The 17,349-nt window shown below is 36.2% G+C and overlaps 1 protein-coding gene across 1 annotated transcript in view; it reads right to left on the minus strand.

Moving 5' to 3' along the window:
- Positions 1–7,090: 7,090 nt before the first annotated feature.
- Positions 7,091–17,349, minus strand: part of LOC135325841 (kinase non-catalytic C-lobe domain-containing protein 1-like) — a 62,120-nt gene continuing 51,861 nt past the window's right edge. Inside the window, 13 exon segments of the mRNA XM_064503814.1 lie at positions 7,091–7,680; positions 7,898–8,055; positions 8,696–8,755; positions 8,867–8,989; positions 10,227–10,377; positions 11,585–11,667; positions 11,981–12,196; positions 13,905–14,084; positions 14,341–14,488; positions 14,902–15,015; positions 16,465–16,676; positions 16,968–17,065; positions 17,180–17,273. Of these exon segments, the coding sequence (XP_064359884.1) occupies positions 7,449–7,680; positions 7,898–8,055; positions 8,696–8,755; positions 8,867–8,989; positions 10,227–10,377; positions 11,585–11,667; positions 11,981–12,196; positions 13,905–14,084; positions 14,341–14,488; positions 14,902–15,015; positions 16,465–16,676; positions 16,968–17,065; positions 17,180–17,273 (1,869 nt within the window). The 3' untranslated portion in view covers positions 7,091–7,448.

Raw genomic sequence — 17,349 nt, forward strand, 5'->3', positions numbered from 1 at the left:
ATTTTCTTTCTTCCACTCATTTCCATCAAATACCCTGCAAATGTTGGTATTAGTTAAGGAACAGAACAAGTTTGAGGGGATGTAGAACTGCAGCAACAGAGCTCAGATGACTCCCCCCATCCACCGACTTCGCGGCACTCAAAACCAGGGAGCAGAGACACAACCTCCTGCCATTCCCACTCAGTTTAACAGTAAGGGAAGAGCTGGGCTGTAGAGTGGGTGAGGGCAGGAATATAGTCATATACAACGCCTAACAGTACACCTGCAGCAGTGTCTGTGTTCCCTGCAAGCCACACAGTGTACTTCCTTACATTGGCAGGTTTTACACAAAAGAACTGGCACATTTGGAAATGAGTGCATTATGAAGTTGTGTGTTGCATTTCTCTAAAACAGTACAGGGAGCAGCTGAATACACACATATATTTGTTTAAAACATAGAATACCGAAAAGCCTCTGCTATTTTGCATACCGAAAAGCCTCTGCTATTTTGCGTTTGCCTGTTTCTAGTGGACAGATTTTATGCAGACATCTGGAAGGCTGAACATTTCTCATGCTACCTTTGCTCCTAGTGCAGCATGAGCACCTGAAAGGCTGCAAGGGTCTCTTGTGCCATCTCCTGGTTGCATTAAGGCTTCAGAGCATCCAGGAAATTGCTACACAAAGGAAGTAAAAAAGCTGCAGAAGTTTAGCTGAAGCGATGATGTTCTTGGCAGCTTTGAGAGATGCCTTCCACTCTCCTACAACAGCAAAATGTAAGAGGAGGGCTTTCCCCCCCTCCTGTTTCTAGAACTAAAGTGCTTTTCCACTGCATTAATGTATGTATGTTATGTAAATCCAGTATTCTTCAATCACATCTTTTACATGTGTTCAAGTAATGCAGACCCTGGCCACATCTACTCCTTTGCTTTGCATCAATGGAAAAATGCAAATAAAATCTTGAAAATGAAAGTGACTGGAATACAATGAAGTTAATAAATCACTGAACAGCATATCCTGGGTGCAGGTGAGTATTTGAATTTGGGTTCCCTCTACTTTAAAAAGAGTGCAGAGGAGACTGAAGATCACTGCCGAGTCCCTCTGCCTCCTCAAGGACAGGACCAATAGCCCTGGGCACTCATGACAGCTTTATCTGGTCTGTTCTCACAAATCTACAGGAAAGGGGGTCCTACAGGTGTGTTACAGGTGAGTAACCTATTCCAGTATTTACAAGAAGCTCTCCAATTCAAAAATTGAAACAGAATCACCCTTACTTCAAAATTCGTACTGCCTCCCTTACCCTTCACAGAGCACGGAGAAAACACTCCTGTGTCTAGCTATAAGAACTCCTTTTTTTTCCAACAACATTTCACACACATGGTACTGCACAATCTAATCTTTTCTAAATAAGTCTAATTCTTTCAGTCTTTATTTGTGTTTTCTAAATATATTTTCATTATTGTCTTCTAGACTTTTTCCACGTTGTTTGTGTGTTTCTTAAGTGCAGTGCCTAAACAGCAAAATATTCCTGCTAATGCTTCATTAGTAGCAAATAGAGCAAAATAAATACCTTCTGTCACGTATGGCTCTCATATATTGTATCTCAGGTCTTTCTTTTTCTTTTTGCCCTCTTATCTGAAAACTGTACACATAAACTCATATTCAGTTTGGAATCCATTATAATACCCAGAGTTTTTTCCTCAAGTTCTGCAGTTATTTTTCATTTTATATTCATCCTTCAAAAATGTAGGGCTTCAAGAGGTTGATTAGCTTAAATTCAAACCATTACCATACTTTTTGTGAATTCTTACACTGTATGTTATGTAAGTGTACTTTCCATCCCATCCTCCATGTCAGTAGTAAAAATACCAGATACAGCTGGGTCCTGGCCCTACTCCAGCTATCAAGGGTACCCTTACCCCTACTACATCCCACTCTTTTTCTCTTTATTTACTGTAGAACAGATTTTATGAGGTTTTAATGATCTAATACATCTAAAAACAGCCTTCAGCTTACTAATCTCCTATTCAGACCAGCATGCCTGTTTCTTGGTTAGCTTTCATCATGATAAGCATCATCTATCTTACCTTTTGTTTGGAGTGAGGGTAGGGAGTGAAACGGCAAACACTCCAGGCTTTTTCACCATCTGATATTTATTCACCTTTCCTGGTAAGCAAAGAAAGAACTTTATATGATAGAAAAAGTATTTAAGATCCCATTTTTATGACTTCTTTTTCCCTGCTGGCCATAACATTTTGTCTGTCCATTTTTATTCCTAACATGCTGTGTTATTCTTTTATACTTGTTGTTGCTGATGCACCCTTCTTGTTTCTACTTTTTCAGCATTCTTTTTTAATTTTTCAGGTCATTGACAAGGCTCTACTGCAGCCACACAGCTCTATCAATTTTCTTTCCTTTGCATGAGGATAGACTGTTGTTATACTTAAAATATGGCCTGTTTTAGGAACCGCTCTTTAGAAGCCCTCTGCTTTCCTGAACTTCTGTTTGCCTTAGAATTCCTTCCCTTGTGACCTTGTGTACCTATTTCTTGAGCTTACTGAAGTTTGCTTTTTTGAATCCCGTTGTTATTATTCTGCTGCTCTCATTCCTTTCTTTCCTTAGAATCATGAATTCTGTTGTTTCACAGTAACTTTCATCCTAATTGCTTTCCACCTTCAGATTTTCAACCAGTTTCTCTCTATTAATCACACTAAATCTAAAAAAGCAGCCCTCCTACTTATATCCACCATCTTTTGAAAGGAAAAGTTTTTCTCAACCTATTTCACAAGCTTATTAGACTGCCTATGTCCTATTATGTTTTGGAAGATCTGGAATAATTAAAGTTTTCTCTTCCCTGTACTGAGATGAATCATTTTTTGTACAAATGAAGTCTCTGCCCTCTCTTCCTGCTTGTTATATTGGCTATAGACACTACTATGGCACTTTTCCCCTTCTGATTTTCATGCAGAAAGTCCAGTAGGCCTGTCTTTGAATTCTAAAACAAGTATATACATTTATGACAGTATTTTAACATATTGTATCCTTTCATCTCATCTTTCCTTCCTGTGTGGGCTTGCTCTCTCCAATACTTTGCAATTGTGTGCACTACAGTCTAGCTTCTTCCCATTATTTCCCACGGTCCCAGCACTGGTTTAGACATCCAAGGCTACATATAAATTATCCCCATGTTGGGTTCAGACTAAAGCATGTCCTAGCCATCATTAGGAGGATATGTAGCTGTATGGGTAGAGATGCAAAACACTGCAGCATGTCCCTTGGCCTGGACATTCAAAGAATGAGACTGTTGGCAATATTTCTGAATATACCATTCTTGCAATTTTAGTTGCAGCCTAAGATGTCTAGTAAATTGCTAAGTATCTTATCTCAGGTGTTCGATGACATACTGCAGTTCCCCACATCTTCTTTCTTTAGGTTTCAACCTCTTGGTCAAATTATCTTTTATTTAAATAAACTAATTTAGAGGATGGTGCATTTCCTACAGTGATCTTCAACAGATGGAGCCCATTTTTGTCCTGCAATTTACCTTCGGGGAGCAAAGTTACTTTGCTGACATCTTCTGTGGATCTGTACACTCATCTCAGGAGTTGTCTGCTCTTTTTTGGCATTTTATCTTCAAGCTCTTTGCTCTTTCAGTTCCCTGCATTAAGAAATACAGAATTATGAAAACTGAAAAGTCCTTCAAACTTTTGTGATGCAGGAAATTCTAAATAGAGATCAGCAAGGTGGAACTGTTCATTCTCGCATATTTTTCAGAGAGTCAGAGTATGAAATCACAGCAAAATGCACAGTAATGCAGAGATGACCCAAAGATGACCACTCAGCTAATTACTGAGTTTGATTTATGGGGCGTAGTCTTTAAAATACTGCTCAAACCAGCATTTCCAAAGCTTAGAGATCCCTTCTAAAGGTCAACATAGATTTTAAAATAACTGTTTGTAAAGCATGCTTTGAGAAAGAAGCTTTGCCAAAAATGGAGAAAAGCTCTTAAGAAAACACAATATGTAATTTCAAGGAATATATGCTTTGGATTGCATTTAAGCAAGTATGAGAAAGGAAAAAAAAAACCCCCACTTACCCGCACTCTTTACTTCATTTTAATATGAGCGATTGAAACAATCACAATCATATCTTTACCACTGAAAAAACGTTGCCAGCTTCCCTCCCTTCAGACTATAGCTTATTTGTTTGTTATTTAGAAATGGCTTTCCTAAAATTTGGATCCTTTGCAAATCACATACAATACTCAGAAGAGTTATAAAAGAGTCCCAGGAATGCTTAAAAAAACCCAATCTAATACACAAAGAATGCAGAATAGAGAAAAATAAAATGCAAAGTTCAGAACTGGTTAAAAAGTTTCCAGGGAAAGAGATTTGTCAGAACCATGAATCTGTGTTGATTCATGAAATATTTTCCAGTTTCCTGGGTTGGGCTTCTATGAAATAACTCATAGGATCCAACAGAATTCAGTCATGTTTCCTGGCTTCTAGAGGTGTTGGAGCTGTGCGTCCTGGAAACTCAAATATAAAGCTTTCAAATGCACGTAGTGTAGCTAGGACTTGGTACCCAGGTCTCTACCTAGCAGAAGGCCTAAAAACCCCAGGGATTCTGGGGACAGACACCCGCGAAGGGAAGCAGGAAGAACACCAGTGTCACCGAGCAACTGCAAAGCAAGGAGCACATTTCATTTCAGAAACTCCATGGGTCACTGTTTGAAAAATAATCAACATAAAAACAAGATGAGGGATGAGAGTGGAAAATGGAGAACAAATAGGAGAGCTAGTGGCAGTTCCAGGTTATAGAACCACCTCATTTTTTCCAAACATTCTCATTTGATATTGGAACGGGAACATGGGGTAGACTGCATGCTCCTTCAATTATGCATTACTGACACCAAGAAACTTTTGTCAACTAAATCATACTGAACTTGTTTCTTTGACAAATTTTGTCCTTCATTTTGTTTTAAAAGGACATTCCCAACAAGGAAAGGAAACTTTATCCCCATCCCTCCTACAAGTTACTCATAAACAAACAATACAGTTAGATGCTAGACATAACTTTATTCAGAAATCTGTGTCATATAAGAGGTGCATACATCAGTGTTCATGGACAAAAGCAGACCAGTTTTCTTGTAAAACTGCGATTTTTTCAATAGCTATTTACATTATTTTTTATTGTGGGGTGGTATCTAAATAGAAAATCTTAAATATCTGATTGATGAGAACACCCCAAAGTAGTACTATAATGCAATCATATGCATTTACAGCAATACCAAGTCTGATACACTGAAGCATTACACAGAAGGTAAGAAATGATTTTTAAATGCTTGAATAGCACCAGTTATTGTCATAGAAGAAACATAATATTTTCTAGATGTAGTAATTGTTTTAAATCCTGATCAAAACTGTAACAAATATATGAGCTAAATATCATGGGTGCAAAATGCAAATGCTAAGTAAAACCAGAAAAGCAATTTCAACAGTCTGACTGACAACTGTATCCAATGCATTTACTAAGATCATGTGATTAGAAAGTTTTGTGGAGTTCTTTGCATTAGTTAAGATTATGCTACTTTAAATTTTACTGTCTTTCAAAGGCAAGGCGTGGCTTTAAGTGAGTGGTAAACTTTCATTTCAGAAAGCAAAGCAAATAATTAAAAATAAAAAAAATTAGAATAAATGCATATAGATCAAATATTATGTGAAATTTATGCCTGATGATAGCATTATCATTGACATTCTTGCATCACTGTATTACACAAAGATAAGAGGTAATCATTAAGTGTTTTTACAGTTAAGAATTTTAGAGAAATATTATTAAAATAACAACACATTCTACTTCCTAGGGGTAAGTCAGGATACTACAATTAATGACAAGATAAACGTACATATATGTATCAAAATAATTCATCTTAAAAGTAGAACAAATGCAAGAAAATCCTGCTGAGGACTGAGTTCTACAATTGTTTAAACTAGTAAGACAGCACAAAAGTTACTCTGGTGTTAATATATTAGCATGAATAAGTTACTGAGGTATTTAATGGAAAGAACTGGCACAAATTGTGTTTGACTGAGAAAGAGCAGAAGCAAAAGGCTTGTGTTCATATATATTGCCATTATTGATAAGAGAAAAGGAGAAGCTTTCCTCTTCAATATTGAACAAGCTACAATTTAACACGCACATGCATTTCTGTCAAACGCAATACTACAGTTTGCAAAACACTAAAGATGTGCACATTCCCATTTCTTATTTCATTATCTTTCCCCTCAAAAAAATATTCCAGTGCAGTTAGTTCACATTGCTCTTTCCAAAATATCTTTTTTCTTCATTTTTCTAAGAAACTACCTTCAGGATAGAGCTTATTTTAGCTGTTTCTTGCCCTTCCCTATCTCTCTTTGAGTACTACTAGTCTTCACTCTGATAGAAATACTTGTATTTGTAAGCAACTTGTAGGCTTAAAGTCTTGGCCTTGCATAAACCTTGGTAGCTCAACAAACTTTCTAGCAATATCGTCCAATTTCATTGGCATTTAGATGGCCTTGTAAGCATAAGCTCTATAAATATGTTAGCACCAAAGTTTCACAAGATGCAGATCCAAATTTCACACACAGTTATCTTTATTTAGTGCTGTTGCAGCATTACAGTCTAGTAAAGTAATGTCAGGAGCAAAAGCTATAATCAAATGTGTGCACATACGTACACAAATCAGCAAAGTGACTCTTGCACCAAGTACAGACAGAAACAAGCAATTTCACATCTGCCACAAAGGCAGAACCAGAGCAACAAAGTGGTAATATTTAGATTCAGGTCTTACTTTTATTTGGAAACAGGTTAGTTCAATGGCATTAAAAGCAAACCAAAATGTTTCAGCATGGCATTCCTCTCCTTCTTTAGTATGTTTGAAGAAAAAGACGGCCAATTATTTAAATCAAGTATAGTTTTCATGAAACACGCCATAACAGAAAAAACCACCAACAGTTAGAGGATAGCAGAGGACTTGTGCCCCTGAATTATATGCACACTGTGACAGGGTACAAATGCACTATGTTTTTATAAAAATATATTCAACATCTGATGAACTACACTCTGAACTCTCCTAGGCCAACTTTGCAACAGAAACCGTGATTTTAAGTTCTTTCCACAGTATTTCTTCCACATTTGTTTGTGGACTAATTATTTTTCTGATAAAGAACAGTGACAGAATGAGTTATCCTTTTCATCTATACCCTCTCTTTACTTTTCTCTTTATTTTTATCCTTTTGATAAGTCATCCAGGAAATCCAATCTCATTAGACAGTGTTTTACAATTCCATGTTAAGAAATATATCCATTTCAACTTGAGATAGTATGTTGAAATTCACTTCACTTAACTATTTGCTTGGGAATTGGTCCAGGAGATGTAGTCAACTTAATGCAGTTTTACACTTGGCATAGAACAGATAAAATGCAAATAATTACTGAAATGTTGCCTTCATCCTGCGCAGTGTGTCTTGAATTTTTCGAGAATGCTTTTCTGCTGGTATCTGATGGAAGTTGGCACAGTTGTCAGCTGCCAAGGCAGAAATGTCTGCATCTTTAAAACGAGTTATTCTTTGTCTGAGGTAAGACTGCAGCTTGAAATCTGGTGTAAATGTATAGGGATTCTCTTGAAATGCATGAACTTGGCTCACAACTTTTGCAATATTTCTTGAAAGAAAATATGGGAAAAAAAGATTATTTTGTTTTGCTGCTGATAATAAAACTTTACATTCAAAGGCACAGAGCGTTCACTTCTATATCTGATGTCAAAATGATGCAATGATTTAAACCGCTAATGTGAAATGCTGTGTTTCCTCTTATTACCTCATTAGACCATATTCTGTTCTAAAAATTTAGGTGATATACATATAATTAAAATAGTTACCTAAGTTTAGTCCACTTGTGAGCTCCATTTGTCATCGTGAATCCTCCAGTTTCAAGCTGTTGGACATGCATAGCCAAAACATGGGCTGATGGAATTGTTGGATGTGTTTTGAACCTTTCTCCTTCCATCAAACATAAGCTGTCACTTTTTAAAAACACCTGGTTTAAAAATGTACACAAACAAATCTCAGGTTTAGTGTCACAGCAGGCTTTATAAGAAGGTCTCCATTTTATGTGTTTAGCACTACATATTTATTTGTAATGAATTTTAACTTTTGACATTGCAGTTGAAGAAAACACTTTAAATTAATCTGGTGGCAGACATTTTAAAATACGGAACTAAAGAAAGTAACTTCAATCAAAAGATATCCCAAAAGAGAATTCTTGATGTTTCTAATCCACAGACAAAATTATATCTTAGAATTTTACTCTAGGTTTCAAAATCAGATAGATCAATGAGGGAATGCCTGTGATAAGAACAAACACTTAAGGTTGTTCAAAACAGATTAGAGTCACAAAACTCCTGCAGAAATCAAAAGAAAAAGTGTATATCCTAAATTGCTTTGAAATGTCTTTTTTTTTAGCCACATAGGATACATTTTTAAGAAAAATACGGAGATGAAAATTAATGTTAACTCTGGACTAATCAAGAGCTAACAGTCTTAAATCAAATTAAAATCTCCTTAGTAGCACAAAATAATCATTTTGGCTTTTATCCTGCAGAGGCACCCATGTAGGCAGATCTCATATCTTCTCCAACCCCCAAGGAGTATTTTACATTAAAGACTTTATACTATACCTCAACAGCCTTGAGTTCTTCCATTATTTCAGCTACTTTTGCAGGTAAAATTTTCCATGCCTTCCAATAAAACAAAATACAGTTTTGTTATTCACATTACTCTCCGTATCAGAACAAGATTATGTTTAAACAAAATAGTTACAGAAAAGAGTCCCAAAATGTATCACTTACTGGTAACTGTCGAACAATAAGATTTTCCAAGCCTGCTAAGATTTGCATCGCAGTGGCAAAATTTCTTTGTTCATAGCAGGATTTTGCTATAAGAAGAAATTTTGATAACAAGCTCACCTGCAGCTGGAAAAAAATATTAAGATACACAATTTTTTTTAGAGCTCATGTGTGTTTGGAAGCTATCAAATTCAGTCAGTTGCTAGTAAAAAGCTTAATCTGGGTACCACTTTATTTTGGAATTAGAAAGTATTTCTACTGATTTCGTGGGGATAAAGTACCCTTGCAAGTAGCGAGTGGTGCTAAGACTCACACCCAGTGCTTATCACCAGTAATTTCTTGATTCTATTGCTCTTGCAAGGCTGGAAAGAAGCACTAGAAGAAAACAGCAGAGAGAAAGCAAGGGACTAACACGACACTACTCACTGAAAATCATTCATATATAGTGTCTACTGAGTACCTTGAAAGGTTAGCAAAACATGCAGACTTTATATGACCAACCAGTGCTGTACTGCCTGTCAGAAATATAAACTGTGAGCTATATATTGTGATTCTAGCAGATTATTTCTTCTCCCAGGATTTGTTAAAAACTATTTGAATTGTTCATTTCACATATATGTTTCTGAGAAATACTATAAATTGGGAAGCCAAATAAAAACCCAGAAGATAACCCAACAGAAAGAGTGATAAGGGAATTCAGAGGTTTGGTCTCTGATCCCTTGAATCCACAGAAACAACTGTGGATAGATGTAGCCTCAGATTTTTCACAGTGATTAGAAAGGAATCATCTGGTAGCAGCCTAGTAGCCATTGAAACACAGATTTACTAAGATATTACTCCAGTAGTCAGTTCAGAAGTCAAAGCATAAATCAAGTTTAAGGAGTGACCTTCCGTTAAACTTTCCGTTAAACAAGAAGGTAGATAAGCGATGCACGCAGTTCTGAAATTTCAGTTAATCACAACAGTCAACAGCTGCTTGGTTTTGACAGAAATAGTAACTGGCCAGACAGAATTCTAATTACTCCTCGAATGTGCTACTACATAAATCTACAAAGTGACTGGAAATAAGAAAATTAGATGAGGAGGAGGAAAAAAGAGATGCACCTTCTTTCAGAATTTGTCATCAAAATTGTTGACTGTAGTAATATATCCCTCTGTCACTGAGGTTTCCCTGTTAAAGTCTGACTTCTCTTATCCTTAGGCAACTAATTTCTTATATTCTATTAAGTTTTCAAACCTGCTACTACAAAACATCAAGCAGACCCTCCTAGTGACAATAAACCAAACTGCTGACAGTCCACTGACAGGGACAGAAAATAGGTAACAGTTTCATAATTAATAATATAATAAAACTATGACAAACCTTTGAAGTGTGACACGTTACAATTTCAGCAGCAACCCAGGTACTGATACTGTCTGCATTTCTTAATAACTGTAGAAGATACTGGTCTTGTACACACTTTGACAGAAACAAATTACAGACTTTAAGTGAAACTGCCTCAGTCGAAACAGCTCTATGAAAAGGGTGGGGAGAAAAAAAAAGGCAAATACAAATCCAGTATCTGCATTACTTATAAGGAAAAATGTCAATTTCTAACCATTTAAAATAACTTTGCAGTGTTTTCAATCTTGATTTTTAAAACTTTTTAAAAAGTACATGGTGAGATATGTTACTTATCTTAAACCTTAAAATTACTTATTAATAAATAAATAAATATCTTAAAATTACAAGATAAGCATATGTAATTACAAGATAAGCATGTGCAGCATACACTTCTGTATAAAAAGACACCTTCACACTTGTTCCTGAAAAAACAATTTGTTCAAGCGGAAAAACAGCTAACACACAAAATAACAGCGAGAATCCAAATGCAATAAAACCTGAAACCACATAAGAAACTGAGCCTGAAAGGGCATAAGGCTACATCTATGCTATTCAACAATGGGCCAGTGGCTGTTCTCTGGTCCCGACACCCAGCGGCACCACAAGTTCCTTTCCCCATGCCTCCACCCCAAATCAGTACAAACCAGCTGATCTTGCCTCTGACATTCAACAACTTACACAAGAAGATCTGATTTACATGGACCTTCCCCATTGTTAGCCTGAAAATTCTACTACATTTAGTATAATTAACAAGTACTAATCAGAAGCTAGCAGAATCCATTGGGTATGTAAGAACTAGACCTCAATCAATTATAATTAAGAGCCCATGTGGCTGGATGAAAATAATAATTACAGTTGAACAAATAATTTAAAATTTGTAATCACTCTATAGGAACTATAAGAAAATTCTTACGTATCTGTGAACATCAGCAGCTGTAACAGCACAAAATGAATAGTCACGGAGATTATACATGGATATAGTTGCCAAGTAGCCTGCTTCAGAAACCATTACAATTTTCTCCCCACAAAATAAATCCTCCACAAGGCCCACAACATAAGTTTTCCCTAATACTTTGGCGTGACTTACTTTAGATTTCAAGGAAATCACTTTGCATATGTGAGCTACCACACATATGTACACACATATGTAGCTACACACATATACATATATATAAAATCTCCTGAAGTTCAAAAACGCATGTAAAGATAATATCTACTCTGAGGAAAAACAGAAAGTATTTTAAAAGTTTCTCTCTTCCTGGATGTATTAAAGGTATAACATGAACTATTGTGCATCAACAGAATAGAGCGATGGTTAAAACAAGCAATGTACTTACTTTTGGGAAGCCACACATTTGTCTTTAACACCAAGTGCTCTTGAATTTATAAAGTGTACTGGATGGCATTTATGAAATATTTCCTAAACAAAAAGAACAAGATACATCCTGTTGTTAGAGCTAGCAATCCTTTTAAAATGCTAGAGGATAAAAATGACAGAAATTTCTTTTCTTCACAAAACTTATCACAGGCATCAGTGCCTATGAATCAAGTTAGCCATTCTAGATTTCACTGTAGAGACTTGGAGAAAAATGGAGTATTATAATTCCAAGCATTACAAAATAGTGAAAGCCCACTCAACTTGAAATAAGGTTGGAAAATAGTAAAGAAAAGAGGCTGACTATAAAGTAAGATGTGCATTATTGGTACTTCCAAGTGAACCCAGTCCTTTGTACCTGTTGTAGCAATGTCAGCTGACAACAAAGCTGTTGCACACTGTATTCTGTTAAGAGATATGGTTCCACTTCATCTGCTTTAGCAAAGGAAACCGGGAATTCTTCTGTAAAATTGTGATAGCATGGCTTTGGCAAAACAGATGAAATAGTGTACAGTCGCTGTCTCTGATGATGGGCAATTGGTCCCATGCCTTTGGAAAGCTTCCAGTTGAAGTTCTGCGGACTAAAAAAGGCGGCCAATGTTATGTCTCCTGTTCTCTAAGGCCAACGTTACGTCTCCTATTGATCTAACCTTCTGGAACACCATGTCAGAGAAAGACCTTTGGAAATGCAAAACTCTTTAGCTAGTCTTCAAGCTTACCCAGAGAGGCATACACTAACTGGTTTCCCCATACTGCTACTTTAGGTTAATATGATATGCACAGTCAATGAGCCTGAGCAGGAAGCTTCTAGATCTAAACCAATCTGTATTTAAAACAAACTTTTATGTATTCAAGCCTGTCAACATAAAATAATTTATGTTCTGGAGTTTTATATTTTACCTCTTACTATCTCTGGCACTCTTTTTGCTTGGAATCAAACAGCCCTGTGAAACAGATACTACATATGAGTGAAAATGTATGAAAGCTCATACAAAGGCTATTGCTGCAATCAGAATTAATGCATACATTATCGTTCTCTTTCCAGAGCACAGAGCACTTTCGCCAAATTCAAAAAAAAATAACATGAGGCCAAGTCAATGCCTTAAGATTATTCTTTACAACAACATTATCAGACTGAAAGGTAACTTGTTCTTTGGATTTTTTATTTTTTACAATTTTTGGTCAGGGCATGGATTTCCTCTGACCTTCACAGCTCTAGCGTGCAGTACTGTATATTCCAAATCATTATTCATTGACTTTGTTCAGCACAGACATCAAACTTTATTTTCAAACTTCTCCCCTGTATGACTTGTAATCAACGTCCTTCCAGAAGGTGAACTGTTGATCTCATTCTAGATCATGCTATTTTCCTGGGCATAATCTTGCAGTATTTCACTGTATGTTCAGTATGCCCTCTCTTCATTAACTCCACTGTTGTGATATCAACTGCTAATCACTGTGATACTAACTTCTAATCCTGATATTAACTTCTAATCACATACTGCTTGAAGTAACATTGCTCGTTTTTCCATTCTTTTCCCTTCTATCTTCTGGTATCATTGTGATGCAACATCAATAAAAGAAGTCTGCTTTTTCCCTATTCTTTTTGCCCTTTATTGATTGAATCTCTGATGTACCCCATAGAATTTTGCAACTTTATCAAGACGGTGATCCCAAATTCAATTTGCACAATATCAATACATTCAACTTTCATATGCCACTCCAGTTACTCTGTGAATAGGACTTTTTTCGGGCAAAGGCTATAGTATGTTCCAGGTTCTGGGGTTACTTTTCACTAGCATACTCTATAAATGAGTAAAGACAGACAAAAGTGCAGAAGAGTTTTTGCTACAAGCTTGAAATTCTAGAAGGAAACCTTGCCCCTCACTGTTTTCTTATACTTCTGGTCTTACAAATGAAGATGTATATGTAATAAAAAGTATCAATAATTGCCAAGGGGAGAAAAGGTTTCCCAGTAACTATGAATCACCGGCTAGTATCAAGGGTGAAGTGTTTGACTCCTCTCAGAATTTGGTTTATCTGATCTATTATTACTGAAACAGTTGACAGGGCACAGTTAAGGCTTCAGATGAGCTTTCTAGTTGTACAACTGTTTAAACCATAGAAACTTTCAGCAGACAAAGCACAGGTATATACATTTTACAGAATCAGGGTCCAGCTCCTAAACTGAATACTCTGTTTTTGTTTTGTTTTGTTTTTTTGTGAGAAAATAATATATGGAAAAGGTGCTGAATATACTACGATCTAAAGAAACCACATACCTTCCTGGAAACATCTTCTGAGAGCTTTTTACACAACGAATGTAATGCTTTTCTGTCCTCCTCACCCTCCTCTTCACATTTGTCCATGCTGGAGCAATGATAAGCACTGCCACTTTTCCTGGCAGAAGAATCCTCAAGCAATGACAACAAGCGCTCACCATAGCCATTTAATGGAGCAACCTGTAAATGGAATATAGATTAACAGAATATTGAACTGAATTTCCCAGAAATTATAAGCAAGATACAAAATACTTATAAGACTTGAGTCAGTCCAAAATCAGCTGTACTGAACACAGCTGTCAAAGACAGCAATTTTTTTTGTACTTTACTTTTATTTGTACTTAAGACAGATTTTATAATAGCAGTGTCTCATACACCATAACTGACTTCAACTGACCTTTTTTTTCTTAAAGCTTCCAGCAAAATTCTGTCTTACCTTGGAAGAAATAAACTCTTTCAGAGTATACAAAAGATCAGTATTTGTTGCAAAGTCTACACTGTAGCAGTCTTCAATCCAAGCCTGCAGGATGTAGAAACTGCGATTACATATTTTGGTAAATGATGTGGAAGGGTCCAGACTTGCACTGGTGAGAAGAAAAAGGCACTTATTGTACCAAAATTGATACCTTATTACAATTAAAAATAAATGTTGAAAAAACTGCAGATACTATATGGTTTTGACCATACAATTAAATGCTTACGTTTCACATCTCTACAGTCTGTGACTCTACAGAAACAAAACTGTGGTTGTGTTTATGACCCAATATCGAACAATTGGCTAAAGCAAGATTCACAGAATTTAGAAGAAAACATTAAGAAAGCATATTGCCAAATACAGCACTTGCTCTAATTTCACTCTCACTTGCCAAGCCAGTCTTATAAAAACAACCATCAAAAACTAAAGTTCATTAAGTAGCTCTTTTCAGAAGCAGCTCTTTGCCATTAGAGGAAAAGCCAATTGTGCTTTGATAATATTTTTCACAGGAAGTTACTGTACCTGGATAAAGTGCTGCTGATTCTTTCAAGAAGAAACTGCAAAAACTCTTCTTGTGTGCAGAAATAACAAAAAGTGTAGAGAAACTGCTGTACGTAACCTTCCAAAAATGCATTTCTGTGAAGCACAAGAGAAAACTTCAGACAAGCAAGAACATGATTTCTTCTTGCAGTAGAGTACAGCAACAATAAAAATCCTCAAAACACCAGGAACTGGCAGGGATTTCAAATTCACAAGCTCTACAGGAAATTCTGATTCATTTTTATTTCATTTTTACACATCAATGCTTTGGAGAAAAATGAGAAATATTGAGACTGCCAACAGCAGAAGTATAATTTGTTTAATAAAAAAGTTAATAAAGAGATTAGAGTTTTATGAAGAACCTCTCTGACATTTCTATTATCTTCAAAATTTACTTTCTAATATTAGTACTGAAGAACACATTTAATTTTCTTGTTTCTGTCATCTCATTTGATGCTGCTGCAGATTTTTACAGTAAAAGCATAAAAAGTAGATGCTTTGATAAAGAAAATGAGATTTTTCTTGTAGCAGTAATTAGAATAGCAGCTGCTTTAACGATAAAACTATACTTACACATTATATATGAGTGTATTTTATTTATATATATTTATATACATGTACACAAGATACTAAGCTGAGCTAATTGTCATGTCTGCTTGACAGCTTACTGCAAACTGCTGAATGGTGAAGCTCTGATTCCAAGGCATTTTGTTTGCTCTGACCCAGGAAGGGCAGCACGCAGGATAAGTAACTCGGTCTAAGGGTCAGGACGAGTCAGGGGTAAAAGCTTATGTTGCTTCCTATCACCTGCCTCTGCCGCTTAAAACGCTCCATTTCATTTTGCGCTTTTTGGAAACTGAATCCTTGTATCTTTGACTGTTCAAACCAGATGAAACTGTGACTTACAAATCACATGGGAGTGTCTTTTGCATTTAGACCCCGACAGTGGCGCAAGGCTGATGGAGCTGTCCCATCTCTCAGGCTGTTCCCCTCCCTCCTACGGTCACTCCCAGGGTACCTTAGAACGACACCCCCTCACCCCAACTGAGCGTTAAAGGACATCTTTGTCCCCCTCTACAGCCCTGAGAAAAGCATATGTCTTGATCAGTCTCAAGGACTGAGTCCATAATTTGTAAAGCAGAACCTGTGTTTTCACCTCCAGACCCTATGTAATAGGAATTATCAAATTATATGTTCTGAAGAATTGCTACCTGCTAGCAGTAACGTAAAGCCATGATTCCATGGCAACTATCACAGCTAAACTTCAAATAAGGAAAGGATTAAAAAGTTTAAAGTTATTAATTTTTGATTTATTATCAACTGCTCCAGTTTAAGATCAAATCCAAACTTGGTGGTTCAGCTTATTTCTTAGACTGCCTTTTGCCATTCCCATGCCCATTTCTGCACAGGAACAGTAAGCTTGATATACAAAGGAGAGTTCATGCGATCTTGAATATTTAAGATCTATTGTAGAAACTGTTTTTTTTAAACTAATAACAACACCCTGCTTCACTCCCAACTAAGGATGTGCAAAATATACTATACCTAGAATATAAATAAGCCATTAAACCAAGTGGTGTTCCAGCCTGCAAATCTCTTATTCCATTTTGATTATTGCATTGGTGTTTCACTGTATTATAGTAAACAAGCAACGATGGCTCTTCGGCAGGTGCCACATCCAACGTGTCAGTTCTGCCGTTGTGAACGACTGTGGGAAGCACACAGGACTCCACACCCCACTGCTCCGCATACATGATCTGCTCAAAGACCCAAAGCAATGCAAAAATAAAAAGTACAAAAACAAAGAGGAAAATCCACAGAAAATGCAGTCAATTCAACCTAAAGTCAAACACAGTTATTTAAACAATTGCTTTTTTTAAAACAATACTGGACAGCTATTATATTTATTCCAATCATTCTTTTAAATTTTACCTAATTTAGCTCTTGTCGAAACATTCCACATTTCACATGCTGACTTGAAGGGCCAGCTACACTGATGCAGTATTGGAATGACACATGAAACCAAAGCAAAACAACATCTGACTTGCCTGCACATACTTCTTCACCAGTTCAAGAAACTGCACCTTTGATTTCATTTCCTGTAGCTGTCCTTTCAGTTTGGGCAACATCGATTTGATTTCAGAACCTTTGCATGTAAAAATACACACAGCATAAAAACATCAATGATTTGATGTATATGGAAATTTCCTTAAATGATGTGATATCCCATTTCATTACTAGCAGGTTGCTGTAATATTACCTTTGTTTCTTCTTTCTTTCTGCAATAGCTTCTGATAAAACTTTATGGTCTTTCTATAATTTTTTGTCTCTATCATTAGCAATTGTTCCAGTTCCTATGTAAAGACGAAAAAGATTCTGATCATAATGGTAAATGCTTTTCCCGCAAAGTTTCAATAAGAAACAGAAGCT

The sequence above is a fragment of the Dromaius novaehollandiae genome, unplaced genomic scaffold, assembly GCF_036370855.1.
Source record: "Dromaius novaehollandiae isolate bDroNov1 unplaced genomic scaffold, bDroNov1.hap1 HAP1_SCAFFOLD_30, whole genome shotgun sequence".
NCBI classification, from domain to species: Eukaryota; Metazoa; Chordata; class Aves; order Casuariiformes; family Dromaiidae; genus Dromaius; species Dromaius novaehollandiae.